The 20,537-nt window shown below is 40.7% G+C and overlaps 1 protein-coding gene across 1 annotated transcript in view; it reads right to left on the bottom strand.

The window, feature by feature from the left end:
• Positions 1–6,833: 6,833 nt before the first annotated feature.
• Positions 6,834–20,537, bottom strand: part of EPDR1 (ependymin related 1) — a gene marked incomplete at its 5' end in the record, with an annotated part of 31,283 nt that continues 17,579 nt past the window's right edge. The window contains 2 exons of the mRNA XM_026040811.1: positions 6,834–8,393; positions 11,474–11,682. Coding sequence (XP_025896596.1) covers positions 8,203–8,393; positions 11,474–11,682 — 400 coding nt within the window. The remainder of the gene's footprint in view (positions 8,394–11,473; positions 11,683–20,537) is intronic.

The following is a 20,537-nucleotide window of genomic DNA, read 5'->3' as shown; positions in this document are numbered from 1 at the left end:
ACTACTAACTCAGGGCTTGGTCCTTCTGACAAGGTGTATTTACAACATCTGTGACTTAAAAATATCCTTAAGATCAGCTGTTACTCATGCAAATTTGCCCTCCTGAGAAAATCCACCTGTAAAGCAGAGAATTGATCATCAAATAAACATACATTTTATTCAATGGGATACAGATTGATCAGGAACAAAAAGCACAGTCATATTAGGAATATCTTATCACTACTGATCTGCTTTGTAATGGTGTCTTGTAGCCTGCAGGTAACTAGGACTAAAACGTGTAATAACAACATAAAGCTAAATGATACTCCAAAATAAGCATGTCTGATTTTGTATAGGAGTTGCCTCAACTGCATCTAGCAAGCATAAAGCTAAACAGCATTTGTGGACAGAATATAAAATGTTGTCTCTTTTTAGAGTCCTGAGAGGAACCTGTGGCATGAGGGCATTTAGTTGATTGCTTCCTCCCGCGTGTGAGGAGTTATGTGGGCTGCACTTTGAGGCCTAAGAAACCATTGTTTATTTCTAGCCTTGCTGTGTTCAAAATTAAGTTTCTATCCATCAAAGTCTTTTTTTGATAAAAAATAGGTTTTAATTGTCATCCAAACAATTTTAAAAGCACCTATTTCTTTGTAATTTTTCCATCTGAAAACTGAAAGATTTAAGGCAGAAAAACTTTAGCTTAAAACTGTAGATTACTTTGTCTGCATAGATGTGATGTTTCTTTTACTACAAGTCTTTTGAACTTCTTACAAAGTATTTCTTTAACCCAAAAGTCATCTCTTCCTGCTAATAACTGAGTTTTGCATCAGTTTTGTAGGATTCTTTAGCTGGGAGAAAAGGTCTGTTTTTTTCTCTATTTATGAAATGACTTTTCAGGTGAGATTTATGGTCATGTGCACAGGTTTCCACTCAATACCAGACAGTATTTTAATATGGCKTAAGTGCTGCTGTCTATTTTTGTATAGTTAGAGCAGCTTTATTTCCAACCACTTCTCCCACAGTTGCAAGCAAAGACCTAGAAATGTGTTGTTCATAAACGAACTATAGCATTTCACAAGTTTCAACACACACACACAAAAAAAGAGTGTTGAAATTTTTGTCTGCCTCAGCTCTCTTGCGGGCAGATGTTCTCTAGCAGTTGGGAGTACATTGTCCCTTTGTTGTGCCAGCATAAATCCAATTAACTTTAATGGGCACAGTCTGGTGCCTTGGCCGTCCCATTGGTGACACGTAACTCCTATTAAATGCTTCGTGGCTGCGCTTCCTGCCCAGCTGGGGAGCCCTGGGGTCCCTCGGGACGCGCCTGCCGCCCTCGGTTTTGGGTGCTGAAGAGGGTTATGGGTGGTGGGACACGTAGGAGCATATGGGGGAGGGAGAAGGCAGAGCTCACGGGCACCGTCGCCTTTCCTGCTGAGACCAGCACCAATGCACACGTTGGTGCATGCAACGCTGCGCTGGATGGAGACCACCCGTCAAACACCTTGGGAAGGGGTTATAGCATTTCCCTGGAATGAAACGTGAGGCACAGCAGTGCTGCATCTAAATATGTTCAAGCAGCAGSACACCATGGCTTGAAAGCCCTCCAGGAGAGGCCCTTCCTACTACATAAGGGCAGGCATGAGGGCTCCTGAAGGAAAAAGACACTCCTATCCTCATCTGCAGCTTCTCAGCACCCCACTGGCCCCTTTCCCCAGAAGCTCAATTTTATCAGAGTACTTGTTAATAATCACTTTGGTCATCATAATTAGACTTTATTGTTCTAATTCATCACTACTAAGTATTTTTGCAATACATGCTGTTATTATTGCAAGCCGCTACCAGCATCAAGCATGTTTATCACTACAAGAGTGGCCTGACCTTCATTTAGTATGAAACATTGCAGTAATAAGCAAAGGCCACTGGCCAGTAGCAGTAGTGATAGTAAAACAAGCAAGCTCAGCATCCCTGTGACAAATCACTTCATTATATTAACAGATACAGTTCTCATTTAAAGAAGATAACCAGGTGAAGCAACAATATTGAAAATGGATTCAAAACAACRGAAATTACCTAAGGAAAGCAGCTGTACCCATGTATATCCTATGCCATACCCTAAGCACAGGCATCACTAGGTGAAACATAATGTTGGGGAGATGGCTTGAGGKCTCCGGGCTGTAGCCAAGGACAAGGAGATGAATCACTTTATGGGCAGATGGTTCTTTCTGGGGGCACCTGAAGACCACTCATGCTTTAGGATAGCTCTTCCAGTACCATTTTATACCTTCTTGCCAGCTAAGTGAGGGATCTGTGAAGCTGTATTAGCGAAAGTCTAGCCAGCAGGCCAAGGGAGATGATTRTGGGACACTGAGGAGAAGACATCTGGAGGGATGAGCCGAGTTCGGGGCTCCCCCGTGCAGGAGAGACATGGACATACTGAAACGAGCTCAACCCATCTGGTTGGGGCTGTAGCAGACAGTGTACGAGGAGAGGCTGAGGGACCTGAGTTTATTCAACTCGGAGAAGAGGTGGTCCCAGAGGGACCTTATGACTGCTTCAGCTACCCAATGAGAGARTACAGAGAAAGACAGGGTCACACCTTCTGGGATGTACAGAGACAAGGGAGCTGGCTGGAACTGAAGAAATTGCAACGCTATTGGAAAAAAACAAGCAAACAAAAACCCATAATGGAGACAGGGAGTCAAAAGAGGGCCCAGAGAAATCTTCATCCTCAGAGATGTCCAAGCCTGACTGGACAGTTTGATCTAGGGGCTTTGACATGAAGACCTGCAGGCCCTGTGCTTGGTGAGGAGCCCAGGCACTGCTGTCAACTTTCTGTCCCTGGAAGATGCTGGCTGCACAGAGAACAAAACGGAGAGGCTGGGGAGGATTATCCAGCGGGTCTTCATAGCCTTCTTTCCAGGCAGCTGCGGGGGTGGGCTGTGAGCACCCCCTTCTCGGCGCTCCCTTGGCTGCTGTGCCTGCACCTGCAAGCTCTGGATGTAAATCCCTGCCCACGGGACCAGCATGTCGGCAGCAGGCACCCTTTCTTGACTGCAATCAATACTGAATTGCTGACCCAGCGTGAAGGGTAATTTTAGTGCAGAAGAGGAATTCGCCCCTCTCCTTTGGCACGCTGCCATCTGCAGCGCAGAGCTGACAACTGAGCCGCGGCTGCTTCAGGAACGTCAAATCCCTTTGCTAGAGCTGGGCAAGCTGGGAAAATCCCACCCGGTGTGAGCCCAGTGGGTTTCTTCTCCTTTCCCCAGCGAGCTGCGTTTGCCTGGCTTCTCTGAAGCCTGAGCTGAGCTCAATTAACAGGGACAGCCAGGCGCTGAGGTCACGATTAGCAGCCGAATGTGCTCAGCGAGCACGTAGCACTGCAAACGTTAAGCCCGTTCAACCACGTGGGTGACACACACACAGTGTTGTTATACGTCGGAAGGAAGACACTGGGAACTGCCCATGGCATTATTAGTTGAACGATAGCAGTGGCTGGTGGCCTCCCCAGGCCCTCCTGTGTTGGCTTAAAAAGATTTTATAATCAGTAAGGCAAAAGCAGGTGAAAAGCAGGAAATAGTTTTCCCACTTTGCAGACTGGCGTAGGAAGCCAGTTCGCATGGAATAGGTGAGAAGATGAGATGGGAGGAAGTAAAAACCAAATCTATAATCTGAAGAGCTCAGCATCCTCTCGAAGGCAGCAGGCAGCTCTGCTTCCACAAAGTTCATATTCCAATAGCTGCATAACTAGGTAACCTGGTGCTTGCTCACTCTTGAATGCGGTGCACTGCTCTGCTGCTTATCCTTACTTCAAATAAAATATCATACCATGAGCACATGCATTATTTCATCCCATATGCAGTTTCAGTCTTTATTCTGAAACGTCCACATCAAGCCACATGAATGAGTATGATAAATCAGGATGCACTAAAACCAGTGAAATCAGTGAAACCAGTTTCATAGTGATGATTTATCATTTTTATTCTAATGTATCACTGATTTCACGCAGATGATGGCTTTCAAGTGAAACCATGGGTGACTAAGAATATTAGGAGACTATATTACACCAAAAATGGTGCAATTTCTGGTGAATCTTCTTGGAAAAAGAGGGAATTTTCCTTAACTTTTCATTTCAGGAGGGAAAATAAAACACATARGAAGGCTTTAGAAGGCTTTTTTGTGTGTGTGTGTGTGGGGAAGGGGAAGCATAGATCATTTCCTTGGTAACTCACAGGGGATGCTCCACTGCATCATAAGCATATTACAMAGCAGTAAAGGCTCAGAGGTATTAAAGAGTCTTCAAAACTCAGTTCCTTTGTTCATAACCCTAAGTGCAGATGTGAAGGTCAGATGTGCACATGCTTTACTATACGTTGGACGTGCCCTGTCACGGAAAGACAGTTCAGTGTCTTTATACACAGGATCGTGGTCTTCCTGTAGAAAGGATCTAGGTCCTTTCTTGAAATCTTCATTCATCTTAAGGAGTAGCCAACTTGCAGGTTATTTCCCTGGGCCCCTTTCTGTTATCATTGGCCACCTACACGTACATCAGAGTGCGCTGGTCACATTTTGCTATCGCCAACCCTGCCCTAGCATTTCAKATTGAGACTGCTGGAAAAATAGGAGAGGTCAGGTCCAGATCAGACCCAGGAGATACATAGGGGCTGAACTTCCATTGAAATGAGTGGAACTGAGAGTTTTACGAGCTGTGTTGGAAGTGGTCTCTATGACCCACTGACCTTAGGAAGGACAGTGCTGGGAAAACAACAGCAACTTTGCAACAAGGAGAGGTGACCATTAGAATGAAATGAGCTTCAAGGTGGAAAAAACACTCATTTTTTAGCATATCCCAGAATAAAAATATTATATTATTTAGGGACTTCTTCACTAAAAGTCACCTTTAGTTACGGTTATGGTGTTTCTTCCTACATCTTCTGTGAAAGAGCCCGTTGGTTTGCCCTGGTAAATGGAAGCAATTTCATGGTACGCAGCGTGGCTTGAGGCAGCAGAATTTGGCCCTAATACTACAGCTAAGGAAACTGTTAAAATAGGAACTGAACCAAATGTCCAGATCTCCTCCCCAAATTCAAACTAAACCTGTTTTGAGGTTCAGGAATGTTTGGTTAACTTTAAATAAAACAATGTCGTGTTTCTACACATCCTGCTTTCAGCTAAGTCTCCAAGCAGAAATACAAAAACATGGCAGGAAAGTCTGTTTGCACTATTTCTGGCCCAGGTAAAATCAGGAAGCACTGAAAATCTCACAAAAACAGCTTTGTCTCACCGAGTATTCAACTCGGAGGTTCTGTCACTGCTACTTAGTCACCTTTTGTGACCATTTATAACTAATTTCCACCTAAATAACAGTGATAAAGAAATTCCTCAGACCATCAGACATTCAAAAGATGCCTTTTWACTTCACCATGACAGCACAATGAATGCCTGTTTTAAAGTCTTTTTATGCTCATACTTCTTAAGACACTGGCATAACAGCATCAAGCCAAAATGTCTTTTGCAGTACASAATAACAACATGCTGATCAACTAAGCACCTGCTTTTTCTACTTCAKATCTGGTTCATGGCTAATTTAAGCAACGAGCAAAATACCAAAAGTGTTGTTTATCCTTTCTTTGACAACTCTCTTTATTGGATTTGCAGAGCTTAAATACAAAGACAAGAGCATTGTTTTAAAGGTACATATTTGCCATACAAAATTGCCCTGGATGTCACTGCAACATTTTCAAAGCACTTCTGTGTTACAGACACTTGCTAGTTCATATGAAATGGAACATTAATTTGATTGCTAGAAATGATATCACGGTCAGCAAAACTTAGTACTTGCACTCTGATTATACAGCTATCTGCTCTACCACAACAAAGTCATCCCAAGCAATGTCSTACTGTAGCTCCCATGTTTGCTAGCCAGATGTATTATATTTTCCAGATTCCAACAAGAAACAGATATTAAGAAACGCATGTTAATCATTGCCCTAATGAGAACAATATGCAGTTTGCTTTTAGGTTGTCACAGTAGTACTGAAGGCGAGCACAGACCTCATGCATTTTAAAGTCGAGGAAACCCCGTGCTTTTTTCCACCGGTCCATTTCAGTGAAATGGCCATGTCTGGTATTTTGAACGAAACATTGACATTTTAGTGGGTAAGTGTGCCTGCTTRGTAAGCACAAGCCTAACTAAAACATCATTCTGACTACAGCCATGAAGGAAAATACCTGCTGTACCACTTGATTACGTACAGAAAGCTAAGACAATGCTGACCATGAGAAGCCTGCCCAGCTCCACTATCTTCCACAGTTGGTGTGAGCCCTTGGTTTGTTATGCATGCTACTACTGGTCAGTATTTTTGTAAGAGTTCCTATCATGGGTAAAATGAGTCATTTCTCTTCATCAGAAGTTGTCCCAGAAAAGAGATCTCACCATGGAGAAGAGCCCAACGGCCACTGGGCAAGCAACAGAACCCGGCAGCTCTGCCCAAAGACCCACYGGACAACCCCACGTGGCACTGACCTCAGCTAGGCTATGCCAGAGCAAACTACTACCCAGCAAGTACAGAAGRGTGAGAATCCCTAAGCATATTTGCAAATAAGAAATTAAATGCATCCATATATTTATTGAGGGTGACAGAACCCTGGCACAGGCTGCCCAGGGAGGTTGTGGAGTCTCCTTCTTTGGAGATCTTTAAAACCCGCTTGGATGCAGCCCTGTGCCACGTGCTCTAGGTGACCCTGMGTGAGCAGGGGGGTTGGACTGGATGACCTCTGAGGTCCCTTCCAACCTCAATCATTCTATGATTCTATGATTCTATGATATACTTACAGAATAAGCCAATTCATCTGAGTTGGTCAAAGTGTAACATCTGTTTCATTCTAGACTCTCAAGGGCCTGAAGATGTGTGTGCAGATTTGGATTTTCTAAAGCAAAGATGTGTATTTCTTGCACTTTATTTTTATTTATATATATATATTTGCTCGGTTCAAGGAAACATTCATTCTGTCCACCAGAAAAGAAGGAGATGGGAAAAAAACAGTGTTTGACACAGTGACTAAACAGCAAACATAGCATCAATGTAGTGGGGGCAAAGGAAATCATGATTGTCTTCTCTGCTTAGATTGCAGTGCCCTGCAGTCATACAGAAGGCACCCAAAGCACTTTTCTTCCCTCCTTTCCACCTCCCACCTCACTCCTGCCCCTCACAGGTATCTTTCACCCCACCTGCATTGCAAGGCACTGTCTGAGTGCTGATACAGCCTTTATCAACGAGGTAATAGGAACAGGTGATTTTCACCTCAACCTAGGATTGTAAAAGTGTTTCATACACTTTGTAAATAAAAGTATTAAAGCAACTTAGAGTGCAGTACCTCAGAATGTCTTTGCATAGGTTAAATAAAGTATTGCCTTGAAATGTGAATACTAAAGTAAAATAAAATMAAAAAATGCCTCATCAACCTATTTGGAATACTTTACTGAAGATATAACAAATACAAGAAAACTTTGGTGTAATTTATTGAGGTGTCTTCCTCCCTCCTTTACTTCCTTTCACAATGCTCTCCTCAGAAAAAAATCTTAAAAATTGTATTTTTGCATGGGAGATAGTGTTATATAAACACAGTTACTCCCATTTCTTAGCAAAAGAAAAAACCAATCAGCTTTCTGAATAGCATTTAGCAAAAACAAAATAAAACAAAAACAAACAAGCAAAAAATGACACACACGAGAAAGAATTTCCATGCTTTTGATGGAATTCTTTAAAACAGGTTATTTTCTGAGTGGGGATTAGGTCTTACCCAGGACATATTTCCCTTCTCCTTATCTGTCCAGACRTAATGACAACGGCAAGATCTAGCTTTTTCTTCATCGTATTACCACTGTAACAGGCTGCTTGTATTTTATATTCTTGAAAAAATAAATAATGAAATCTTTACAAAAAGAAAATCACCCAGAGCAAATACAAACAGTATCTATAAATACTACCTTCACAGTAACAATATAATACTGCAAGTGCATCACTGAACAAACTAATGTGGTGAAAAAGACCTTCTGTTACAYATCTCACTCAGTTAAATATTGATGTTCTCCTCCAAGGGAAAACTTACAATTCCCAAAAGCGCAGCAATCAGCTTGAAAAATCAGGTTAGACGTCAGCAGATGACTATTAGCAATTATCCTCCCGGCTATTATTTATCTGCGGGGGCAGCCAGGGCCCGGGATCAGCACCCATCTTCCAGCTTGTGGAGCAGGGCTGTCTGGCAGGTGCTGGGCGGCGTGAACACCGAGGGGTCGGCAATGCCCAGCTGCAGGTCGAAGAAGCGAGTGGAGGTTGTCACGCTGTAGTTCCTCGTGTAGGTCTCCTGCACTGGGTAACAGTCTTTGACCGTGTAGACACCAACCCAGGATTCCACTGCAATGAAGCAGAAATTGGGCTGTTTAGATCCCAAGTATGACCGTGTGGCAACAGCGTCAAGGCAGGGAGCTTCCAATTCTCCCTCCTTTATAGCAAAGCCTATAGGTTGGGGTTTCCCATATTTCTAAGCAGAGTCCTATCTTTCTGAAAACCTTAGTGGAGAACTGAAATCAAAGGCAATCTAATAGAAGATCCTGGGAAAAAAAAAAAGAAAAAAGGAAATCCTATAGCACTTATAACAAAACAGGTTGACTTTTGCTATCCTAAGGGCTAATGATCTTCACATTCCCATGTAATCTGCTTGCCAGGACAGCATCCTGTTAGAGGATGCATGTCAACATGAAGAAAGGCCACAAAAGTAGCATCATGGACACCATGATGATCTTAAGCCTTGCTGTCACCTTGGTGTCATGCACGTTTAAAATCATGGTACCATCAAGGCATCAGTATGTCTCCTTTCAGAGATAGTTATTTTGAAGGAACAGCACTCATGGTTAGTCTCAAATTTAGTTACACTCCACACAAATCTGATTTCTCCCACCTTTCATGCCAGCATTCATCCACTTCACCACCTCAGCAGTAAACCAAGGTAATGCTCAGGGAGTTGTTTTCAGAAAAATGCACATTTCTGTGCCTTYAGTTCAGGTAGCATGTGGATATTTCACCTTACTCTCTGCTTTTGACAAGTTAAAAGGTGTGGTTTTTGAGAAGTTCTGCTCCATTTGACATTGTTGGGGCTCAGCAGTCTCTGACACTCTAAAGCACTCACATCTCCCCAGCTAATGCAGGACATCTGATTCTTTTCTGTGCACAGTTCTGCACTCACCCACTGGATGAAGTCCCTGTGCTCTGCTGTGRTGGGGGCTCCTTCTGCACCACAGCTCTCCGCTGCAGACATCCCTAACATTTTACCCTCACAGCCCTTTCAGTCATCTGAGACCTTAACTACCACTCTTACGCTGACGATACTTACCAAATCCTTACTTCAAATAAACATGACGCTTGCTCCTATTTCTTCCAGCTTGCTGTCTCAAACAGTGTTTTTTTTGGAAAAGGAGAAACATTCCCAAATACAACTCTACTGTCTGTATCTCTTCTTAACTGTTTCCTCCTGTTTGCTGTCATCTATACACATTATCACTACCCTGTTCATTTTTGAAAATCAAYATTCCTCTCATATCGTAATTCCTCCTCAATCATAATTCCTCTCATATATTTCTACTGGTCCATTATCTATTTCAAGACTGCACTCAATGCTGAACTCCTCTGTGTACGTGATACAGCACTCCTGCCCCTTTTCTTTATCTCCAGTTTAACTCTGCAACATACTTAAGGGTTTTTCTTTCTCACTCTCTCCTCTCCCATCCTCTGCCATAACCTCACTGTTATATTTCTGCAGTCAATACCACTGAGGTGATTTTTCTTGCCCAGCCTGCACTTTTAAAATTTCATTTTAATCTATTTCTCCCAAGCACCTCTTCAGTGATCTTTCTTTATCCCTTTCATTACATATCACTTTATGTAATTGTTTCATGTATTTCAGATCTTCTGATAGCAGAAATTTATATTAGCTTAGAATACAAAACTACCTCCTGACATTACAGATCAGATCCTTTCTGTGACTCCTGTTTCAATTTTTCCCAATAGTTCCTGTGAGGCTTATTTTATCTCATCCAAACAGCAGTCAGACATATATATATATATTTATATGTATTTTGTCATTTTAGTACTGAGTCATATGCTCTACCATAATCACGTTATTGGAAACAGGTAAGTTGTGTCATGAAATGCCCATGGAGTATTTTATAAAAGGCCTTGCAAACTGAGCAAAATTAAAGCATACCTCTCCTGTATACCCCATAGGTAAAGGATAATAATACCAAGGTATTCTGTATCTCTACTGAAACCTTCATAATATTAACAGAATTATAATTCTAGAATCCAAATGAATACTAGCTGAAAGATGAATGGGAGACAAGTTTTAGATATTATTTTTCAGAATGATCATGGAAAAAAAAGTACTGGAAATACAAAATATYACAGGATAAAAATCACACATCATTAACTGAAGGTATCTGGATATTAAGTTCCATAAAAGTTCCAAAAATACTGGATCTGAAAAACAAGATTTTTGGAGTGAGGGATAATTTACCTCTTGTAGAATACCAGAGGATACACCGACCTAGTTACAGAGTTGTAATGACCTTATCCTTCGTTTTCTTTCTACTTTTATTCAAACAAGAAATATTTTTTCCCTTGATTAAATGCTTAGGTTCATAACCTATCCATATAGTTAGGTTCATAACCTATCCATATAGTAGATGGTTATAACCCTAAATATTGCATTAACTTAATAATATCATAAATTTAATTGGATTTTAAGAATTCTTTTTATAGTTGTCTGGGTCATTACTAAACCATAGGTGAAACTGAAGCCAACATTCTAATAAAGTGCTATGCGTTCAAACCCTAACATATTGCACCTTGGAAAATTGAGYCTACTTTCTTTTATGATGCAGGTGTTCAGCTGCCAAGTGCAGAAGTAACCTTTGAGAAAGGATGTTTCTCACTAACATTGTGGCTAACAAAACGTAGGTGCACACTGAAGACACCCACTGCTGCAAAACAGCTTATTGGATGTATTTCATGACAACATTTGATAACAATGCGTAGACAAACACTGATTCCTTGTTTCTATACTGCCTTTCTAACAGAAATCTGATACATTCTAGTTGTGTTCCTGTGCTGAGTATGTCCCTACTTACATTACTGATCTTTTCTCTAGATGGATTTTGCATTCAGGCTGCTGCATTCAGATGCAGAACGAAGGAATTCTATGCCAAAAATTGTATGATATAGGCTAGTCCCTTGGATACATGTGATCCTGCTGAGATATGAGACATTTTCTTAATAAAATGCATTGATAATCATAAAATGCTGTACATGGAAGTTATTTATTATGTCTTCCAGCAAACTTTATGGAAGTATGTGAATCTGAGGTGAAACGTGAACAATTTTATTTGTCCCTAAGCAGCAGAGACAACGATTACTATTACAAAATAAAAGTATGCACATACATTTCCTGGCTGGTTTTCTGTCAGACCATTCCTGTACCATAATTTGATCTCCAGGTCCCCCGATGTAGTACTGATCTTCGTAAGTCGAATTGGCCGGGATATCATATGGATCCCACGGCTCAGTCAGAGGAATCTTTGAGCASAGCTTTGTAACTTGTTCAATCTGAAACATCACTGCATCTTTATAGAGCAATATATACTCAAAGAATCTGAAACATGAAAAAAAAAGTAGTTGTTATTCTTAGTATTTTTCTACCCCCCAAAAAAAAGAGAAAGAAAGAAGAAGAAGCATCACTTATAGGTAAGCTTGCCATTGACTTCTCAGTATAAGGCCATTTTCACTTGCTTAGAACTTTTCCAGTCTTTGAGAAAGGCTGACCAGTTGRGCTGAAATTTCCCATGCTGAAAGTTTGTCTCAGCTGACTCCTTCCAACGTAAATACATCAGGCTGAACTGGTTCAGCCATTTCTGAGAACAACAGGACAAATTTTCTGAGAACAACTGAGAGGAAAACATGTTATTATTCCCAGTTTTGTTTTGTTTTTTAATAACTGTTTCATTAAAAAGCTCTAGTGCCTCCATGTTTTGGAGAAAGGCCTTGAAATTTGGCAGGGGAGAAGTTTTTAATAAAAGTTGCCCAAATTTGGCTAAGTTATAAGCCTTTTAAAAAATCTGTTTTCATAGGCTGAATACATTCTGTTCCTCATGAATGTGGCAGAGCCTTTCTCTGTGCCAGTTAGGTGTAGTATCTGCCACCCTCCCAGATGTTGCTCTACAAAAACCCAAGTAGCTCAGTAGGACATGCCAGGTGAAGCAGGGAATGTGTGATCCCAAATGTAGAATGGACAGACTCAGTACTGGCAAGTATTCCCTCTGAGCACCACTATACTCAAAGAAGTAGTGAAAGGAGAAAGTAGAGGAGCAAAAAAAAAAAAAAAAAAAAAGGAAAATGGAAGGTGAGGGGTTTGGTCAGTCTGAGGGGCCACAAAGTAAGAGTAATAAAATCGTTAGCTAATAAAGACTTTAAAATGATCTTCTGTTTGTAACATAGGCTCCACTTATCAGCGAATAAACAAACCCTTCTTTGAGGAGAAATGATAAATCTTTTYATGGGTATTTTCATCTAATTCCTACTTACAGTATACGGGTGTATCACAAACACTGTGGCTTTGCCTCCACATCTATAAAAAAGAGGCTCAGGTATTTGTCTACAGTCTACTATCATGTAATGACTTTAGCAAAAAGGAAGGATGGACTTAATTTCCTTCTCCATCTACAATGGCATCCCTTTCTGCTTGCAATTCCCTTCCTTATTTGTGATGCTGCCTCCACTTCCTGCAAAAAAGAGCTCGTGTGCCCTTCAGACAGCAGGTTCCTCCACAGCCCTGCCGCTAGCCCAAAGCAGTATTCACCCTGTGCCTTGATCAAGGCAGGAATCTGGTGGAAAACAGTGTGAGATTCATACAAGCAAAGAGATTATGCACAAAAGCAAGAGGCTGTTCGTTCTGGTACTTCTCAACTCCTGCAGGTTTTTCTTTGCAGTCTCCACATTCATTTGGCATCTTTTGGAAGGGATATAAAGTTTACATAACATAGGGTTGACATTAAAACAATTTACAATTTAAACTGTTGCACTATTCAACCATGTTAGATAGGAATTACTTCATCTACCGTAGATAAAATGTCATCTSAAGGTCTCACTGTGAGAAATATAGGCGAGCAACATCTCCATCACTTCTTGAAAGGAAATGAAGGATCGGGTATCCAGTTATGTGTGTGGAAATGCAGACAGGTTAAATAGGAATAGCCCAACTGAGAAGTGACCAAGGTCATAGGCAGGCAAGGAGGTTGACCTGTGTTGAGCTTGGACATGCACCTCAATGGCCACCTTGCACAACACGTGAAGCACCTGACCCCACTTTCAGTGAGAGTGGAAACCACCAGGCCCTACTCACACGTTAAYAACAGTTAAGCAGACAGAGTTGGGAAAACAGCAAGTTTATGTATCATCTTCCCTTTGGTAAATTGCTCCCCTGCCCACATTCTAAAAGATTCCTATTTCTGCCACTGCTGCAGCAGGAAACCCTTACAGACCTAAGCCCATTTGCCATTTTCTTAGTCAAAGTCAATGTCCCCACATTTGTGATGGTATCAAAGAACTACCTGGTTCATTGTAAAAAAAMCAAGCCTGAGATCAAGTACGCACAGATGTAACTTTTACTTCACAATAAGTCCAGAGAAGACATTCACAAGAATGCTAAAATACACTTATTTATATGTTTCCAACTAGGCTCTAAGGACTCAACTACTGTTCAGCTGGCTGCTCAGCAGCTCCCATAAAGGTGGGGTGGGGAATGCCTTACAGATGTGTCCTACAATGTGTTGGAGATATTTTGGTGAGCTGGCCACTTTGCGAAACAAACAAGCAAACAGTAACATTAATTAAGCATTAGAAGTTACTGTAAATAAAATTAAAATAATTTTAATTTTTTTTCCTTTAAATCCTTACTTAAAAGCCTTTTCCTAGAAAAACTTCACTTGTATTTCTTGCAATCACTTTTTCATATTTTCTTCTTCCTTATCCTTTCTTTTATAAATTYTTTCATGGAATAGGTACCTTCTGTTCTAAGTTATGTGACCCATGTACTGGCAGGACTGCACAAGGCGCGTGTACCCCTTCTAGTGAAGTGAAACAGTAGTTGAAACTCCAGTCTGACAAACACATATATCAGCTTGCAACATATGAGCAGCCACTGTGGCATCAAGAGTTGACTTGTATCAGAGCAAAAGTAGGGCCAGAATCCAGACAAACCTGCACTTTGCCTTCTTTAGTGCAGATGCTTGCATTATAAAAYAGTAACAATGGAAACAAGAATTGGAAGAATCCAAACAAATCAAACCCATTATCAAACATCTCGTTAGCAAACATCCTACAAAACAAAACTTTCCATCCCCTACAGTTTTGTTCCAGGGCAGAGGTAGAAAGCTCAGATGTTAAACATATACCAGTCATACAACGTGAGGCACTGCTGGAACCAAGTGACCRGCTATGGTGAGACCACACAAAGCAGAAGCTACAGAGAACAGAATACACGTAGTTGTGCCAACAGAGATTCTTGCAGAGTGTGGCCCTATTCACTGGGCATAGCCATATAGGCTAGAAAGGGTACATGAATTTATACTGTTGTTACCCAGTTCAGATGTACTTCATATCTAAATTTCAAGCAGAATTGCTCCTGTGTGTGTTCGGGAAACAGCAAGCACRCTGAAAGAAGATAGCACAGGACCTGAGCTTCATTGCATATGGATGCATTGCTTTCATCCATAAATGGTTAAGATTTCATTTTTTTAAGGAGAGGTATTTACCAGCCAAAMTAACAGAATGTTCATGGATTTAAAAATGACAATTTAGTATATTTTAAAACAAAATATTTTAAAATCATTTCCTCTTTTATTTTTTTTACTGGCCAAGTCCTAGGTTTACTGCCTGTATTTGCTTTAAGTGCTTGAGATTTCACTGGCTGCTTGAGGGGAAGAACAGAGTTCTGAAAACARGGCTCGGCAAAGAAACTGAAAAGGAAATTGTTTTTAATTAGATTTTTTTTTCAAAAGCAGCATATTTGTAGCCTTTGCCCACTCCTAATATACATATATATTTAATAATTTCATTCCTTAAACCGCAACTTTGAGAAAGTCCCAAGCTCTTCCCAGGGCACTTTCAAACAGATTTGGAAGAGTTACTTGGATGACTTGTGCTGTTTGCCTGACCAAGATGATCTCCCTTCCTTTCCTTCCCTATTTCCTCCTCTCCTACGCTACCTGCAAATTCTTATCACTACTCCTGAAGAGGGACTAAGAGTTCCTTAATACTCCCTYTGTTTATGTCTGAAAAGAGAGAGATTCCAACACATTAAGACACATGTTTTTCACTTCTATGCTTCAAAGATTTTCTCAACATCGGATCTTATCCTGTACAAACAATTCCATTTGACTTTGCTGTAAGTAATCATGTCAGCCAGGTGTGATACATGCTGCACTTCCTCTTCTGTACTCCTGGCCCAAGGAAATCAGTGCTGGGACAGAATACAAAGCCAACACACTCACAAGGTGAAGCATTTACAATGTGGAAATGCTGAGAGAAGTAGATTGCATCCAAATACCATACTGCCATTAAGATTCCTCCTGAAGTTCGGGGAAAAGGACAGAAGTGCCTTGTAGAAGACAGCTCCTACAGTGTCCAGTAGGGACACACTCCTGGACACCCCAAAATGAATGAAGCTGATAAACTTATCAAGGACTTGACTTTTAAATGAATTATTGTTCAACATGTTATGAGCAATTTGGAAATGTTAATATTTGTCAGAAATTATGTCATTAGACTGCAGCCCATGCTACCTGCTCTGTTTAAGACACCTCTGCACTGAGCGCTGCTGAAGMGTGGAAAAGTGTTCCAAGGTGAGGCCCTTCCTAACTGTTAGTTCCGAAGTGTGCTAGCCAGCACGTCACCCAAAGCGCCAGCATCCCTCCCTCAGGATTTGCTTCTGCACTTCCGTCAGTTTCCTTGCACTGTCAGACGTCAAGGCAGTTGTTGTTGCCTGTATAATGGCCTTTGCAGTGACTCAGAGGGCCAGGGGCGCTGGCGGTGCTGGCATGATGTATCCAAGCGCACCAGCCAAGGTCATTTGCTAGAGAGAAACAAAACACTGGTCTGAGGCTAAGACTGAGGAAAAGAAATTCCTTGTCTTCCAAGTCCGCTCTATATCATTTCAACTCTGTGGCTCTGGACCAGTAGCTTACAATACTGGAGCCTTAAAATTCCATTCTGATTATTTATTTTTTGATTGCTACAACACTGCAGAGCCCTTAATCCAGGATCAAGAACCAGTTGTGCTAAGTGTTGTACTAACACAAAACACTGAACAAAAACACAACTGCTGCCCTAAAAACAATGGAACAATAGGTTCCTGTAGAGAACTTTTCTGTCCTGTAAAGACATACGGGGTTTTCTGTGTCCAGGACTTTAACCTGGTGACTCACTTTTCCCAGCTGTGGCTATTGTATCCTTAAAATTTCCACTTGTATTAGTCAGGACTTACATTACCTAGTAATTATTGTAGTGCATTTGAAAGATGAAAGCAAATTTTCGTGCATTATTTGTATTACAGCTATTGTATTGCTCAGCTGGAAAGACCATTTGATATTTAAGGTATTAARCAGGGATTGCTGCAATTATTCCAAAGTTAACATTGCTTTCCCTTTTGAGATTAGGTGAAAAAGTGAAGCATCTACATCTGCCTTTGTTTTATTATTTAATTCTGTTCCAATTCTTCTTGCAAAAARGCATTTTAGACACTATGCAAGATATTTTTCTTTCTAGCTAGAAGAAATTACACTAAAAATCTCCTAAACAAATCTTCTGTTCTGAAGTGTATCAACAGTTACATCCAAATTTCTGATTCTTGAGTTGTTGTTGCCTGTTGATWACATATATCACAAACTTTCATAATAACATCACTACCCTGTACAGATTTGTTCTGTACATAAAATGTCCTGGAGACTTGGAACCTTATTAGAAAGATGACTACAAAAATTCATGTTCTCAAGTCTTCAGATGAAGAAAAATTTCAAGGGAGAGAAGCTGCTAAGCAGACATTCAGACAGTTGATAAACACTGTTCAGGTCAAGAACATTCATCTGCTTTTGGAAAGCTCTGGCTAGCTCATTTCATAACTGAGAATCATCTGCTTGTCGATATATTTCTGGGAACTCCTTTCCTCTTTCCCATGAAGTTTCGGTAATTTCAGACTTGTGTTTTTCTTTGGTGTATCAGACCTCAACAACAACAGTAATTTACCATATTTGATCTCACATGTTTGGCAGTGATGCTAGACTATGGTATATTGTACAAATACAGTATTGTGCAAACCCATGTGACAGAACATGTAACCTGATACTGTGTAAAAGCAGTATTTTGTAGACTGACATCATTCACAGATTGTAAAGGCCTGTTCTATTTTCAAAAGACCAAGCCCTCTGTATCAGGTGTCTAATTAGCAAGGTGTGGAAGGAACTTGGAGAATACTACCAGTTTCTGAAGAGAATTAGGTAGTTTAAATATTGCCAAAATTATGAAGTTCTTGTAGAAGGATATCTTAAGTACAGGAAAGGAATTAAAAGCTGAAAAGTGAAAGCTACATTAATWAGATGTTTACATATTTCTGTGACTTTAATTACAAAACTAAACAAAAATTATACAAAACCTTATTCTTATTTATTTTTTTCCCTATAAATTAGATGAGCTACTTTAGAAAATACTAAAGGGAAATTAAGTTCTTCAGCATCAATATTGTTTTACTTGCTGTCTCTTTTTGGCTATTTGACATCCTATGAAAAACAGCCTGATCTGTCAAGTTAAGCCCTAAGTAAAGTGCACTGCATTCAGGTTGAAATTCAGGAAAACGRTAAGGTGCAGTTTGCACCGGGCTTAAGAGAGTGTTTCTGTGTTTCCCTAAATAACAGGGAATTTTCTTGACTAACAGCCCTAGGCAGCTCAAAAGAAGGGGAATGGAAGATATGGTCAGAATAGCACACCTTCCAACAAATCAGTGAATCCATTGCTRTGGAATATGGTATACATGGGAGAGCCATGTGATATCAAAATATCCTTGAGATCAGAATTTTTTGTTTTGTCTTGTTTTTGCTTTTGTTCTGCGCTTGTAAAAATCTAGTAGAGTGGGGTCCTTCTGCCTAGGTAGATTTATAATAACCAAGGTTACTGGAAAATTAGAGTAGGGTTTAGTGAAGAGCAAGAATGCCGAAAGGTCTAAAGACCTTAGGAGGACAAAAATGTAAGGAGGGACATGGCAGAAGAACAAGACATAATAATTATAATTTATTTAAAATACTTCTCATCTTCTTTATAATATATAAAGAACAAGAGAAGTGACAGAATCAGAGGACTGGAGGAAACTGAGACATGGAAATGTTCTTTTACACAGAATACAATTTTATCCACTTGAAAAAGTAGATATTTAGCATAGAGAAATAGCCAGAAAAATCACAGTGTCAGTAATTTAGTGTAATTCCAAAAAAAAGGAAAAAAAAAAAGACATATGTGCTTTCTTATTTTTAGTTTTACCACTAACTGACTAACTGTCAGGCTTATCAACAGTTTTCTCACGTTTCTCTGAACCTGTCTCAGAGGCAGGATATTTGATTGCGTCTTAACTCTGTCCTAGTATGATAATATCTATTTTACACACAAGAAAGGTATAACAGAGGGAGGTTCCTGTTCATAGACAACTCAGCTAAAACAATCTCTCTTCTCCAGTAAGTTTAGTTTGGAATAATAACAAAAAGACAGTAAGAACCAATTTTAAGCCAGTACTGTGCACTGCAATTTCCTAAGTACCTTAACTGCGGTATAACATAGACTAACATTAGATAACATAAACAGGAATTACATGTAATTCAATCAATCTATGCTACTCTTCTCTCAGATTGTAAATCCTACCATCCATATATTTGGACAGTTAGTAAATCTTCAGTATAGAATCATAGAATCAYAGAATGCYKAAGGTTGGAAGGGACCTCAGAGGTCATCGAGTCCAACCCCCCTGCTCACACAGGGTCACCCAGAGCACGTGGCACAGGGCTGCGTCCAAGCGGGTTTTAAAGATCTCCAAAGAGGGAGACTCCACAACCTCCCTGGGCAGCCTGTGCCAGGGCTCTGTCACTCTCACTGTCAAGAAGTGTTTCCTTAAGTTCCTGTGGAACTTTTGGTGCCTCWGYTTGTGGCCGTTTCCTCTAGTCCTATCRCTGGCCACCACTGAMAAGAGGCCGCCCCCTCCTCCTCACTGCCTCCCYTGAGGTATTTATASACVCTGATCAGGTCCCCCCTCAGCCTCCTCTTCTCCAGGCTGAACAGGCCCRGCTCYCTCAGCCTTTGCTCAYAGGGCAGATGTTCCAGGCCCCTGATCATCCTGGTAGCCCTGCGCTGGACTCTCTCCAGCAGCTCCACATCCCTCTCGTACTGGGGAGCCCAGAACTGGACACAGTCTCCAGATGTGGCCTCACCAGGGCTGTGTAGAGGGGGACGATCACCTCCCTCGCCCTGCTGGAGACGCTCTTCTTAATGCACCCCAGAAAAGGAGTATAAAGGAGTATAAAGGAGTATAAAGGAGTATAAACTCCTTTATATAAAGATGTTGCTCACTCAATACGTAACTCAGTGAAATAGCCAAATATGAAGAATACATACATTAAAAGTCCAGGTAGAACTGATTGGAAGTGTGCCTAATAAGTTATAAAAATGAAGGGAATGTCTATGTGAGTGACATGGGTGAAATGTGGCAAACAACAAGAATTTAGCACGGTAAGGTTGCAGTTCTGTGTTGTATAATTCTACCTTTATGTCAGATGGCGTAGGAACATATCTTTTAAGCAGGACCAGACTATGGCCGTGCATCTGAGAATCCTGTAGGTAAAAGAATGAAGAGGAGTCAACAGTACAAACCTCTTGTCAAAAAAAGCCAGGCTCATTGTCAGGTATATTAACGGCAGCAGCAGATCCAAGGCATGGAAGGCACTTTAGTGCTTTCTGCTCGGTGCTGATGAAGTTGCAGTGGAAACCTTTCTGGATTTGGATGCCCACTTCAGGGAACACATAAATAGGCTTGAAATAGTCCAGAGAACAGCAAGAATGATGTGATGCTCACTAAGTATGAGTTCCTATGAAGGAACTGGGTATGTTTAGTCCAGAAAAGAAGACTAAGGTAGGACCTGATAAGCTTTCCAGTATATTAAAAAAAAAGAATAGAACAGTAAGTGTTCTCTGTGTTCACTCAAGGTAAGATTGGAAGAAAAGAGCATTATTTTCAGCAAGAAGGGTGTTAAGTGAGATAATATGAATAAATCTGTGTGTGTGACAGTTGCAAGAACAGGTTTCCACGGAGACTTTTTCATTCCAGCTTTCAGAAGAACAAGCTAGAGAAGCATGGGTCACAGATACCCAAGTTAGGCTTCTTCAGGATGGAGAAACAGGTTATACAGTTCCCAGCCTTAC

This window comes from Nothoprocta perdicaria, unplaced genomic scaffold (genome assembly GCF_003342845.1).
Source record: "Nothoprocta perdicaria isolate Ctin4 unplaced genomic scaffold, notPer1 scaffold_269, whole genome shotgun sequence".
Lineage (NCBI taxonomy): Eukaryota > Metazoa > Chordata > Aves > Tinamiformes > Tinamidae > Nothoprocta > Nothoprocta perdicaria.
Note: the sequence above shows the minus strand (reverse complement) of the source record. Positions and strands in the feature narration are given on the sequence as shown.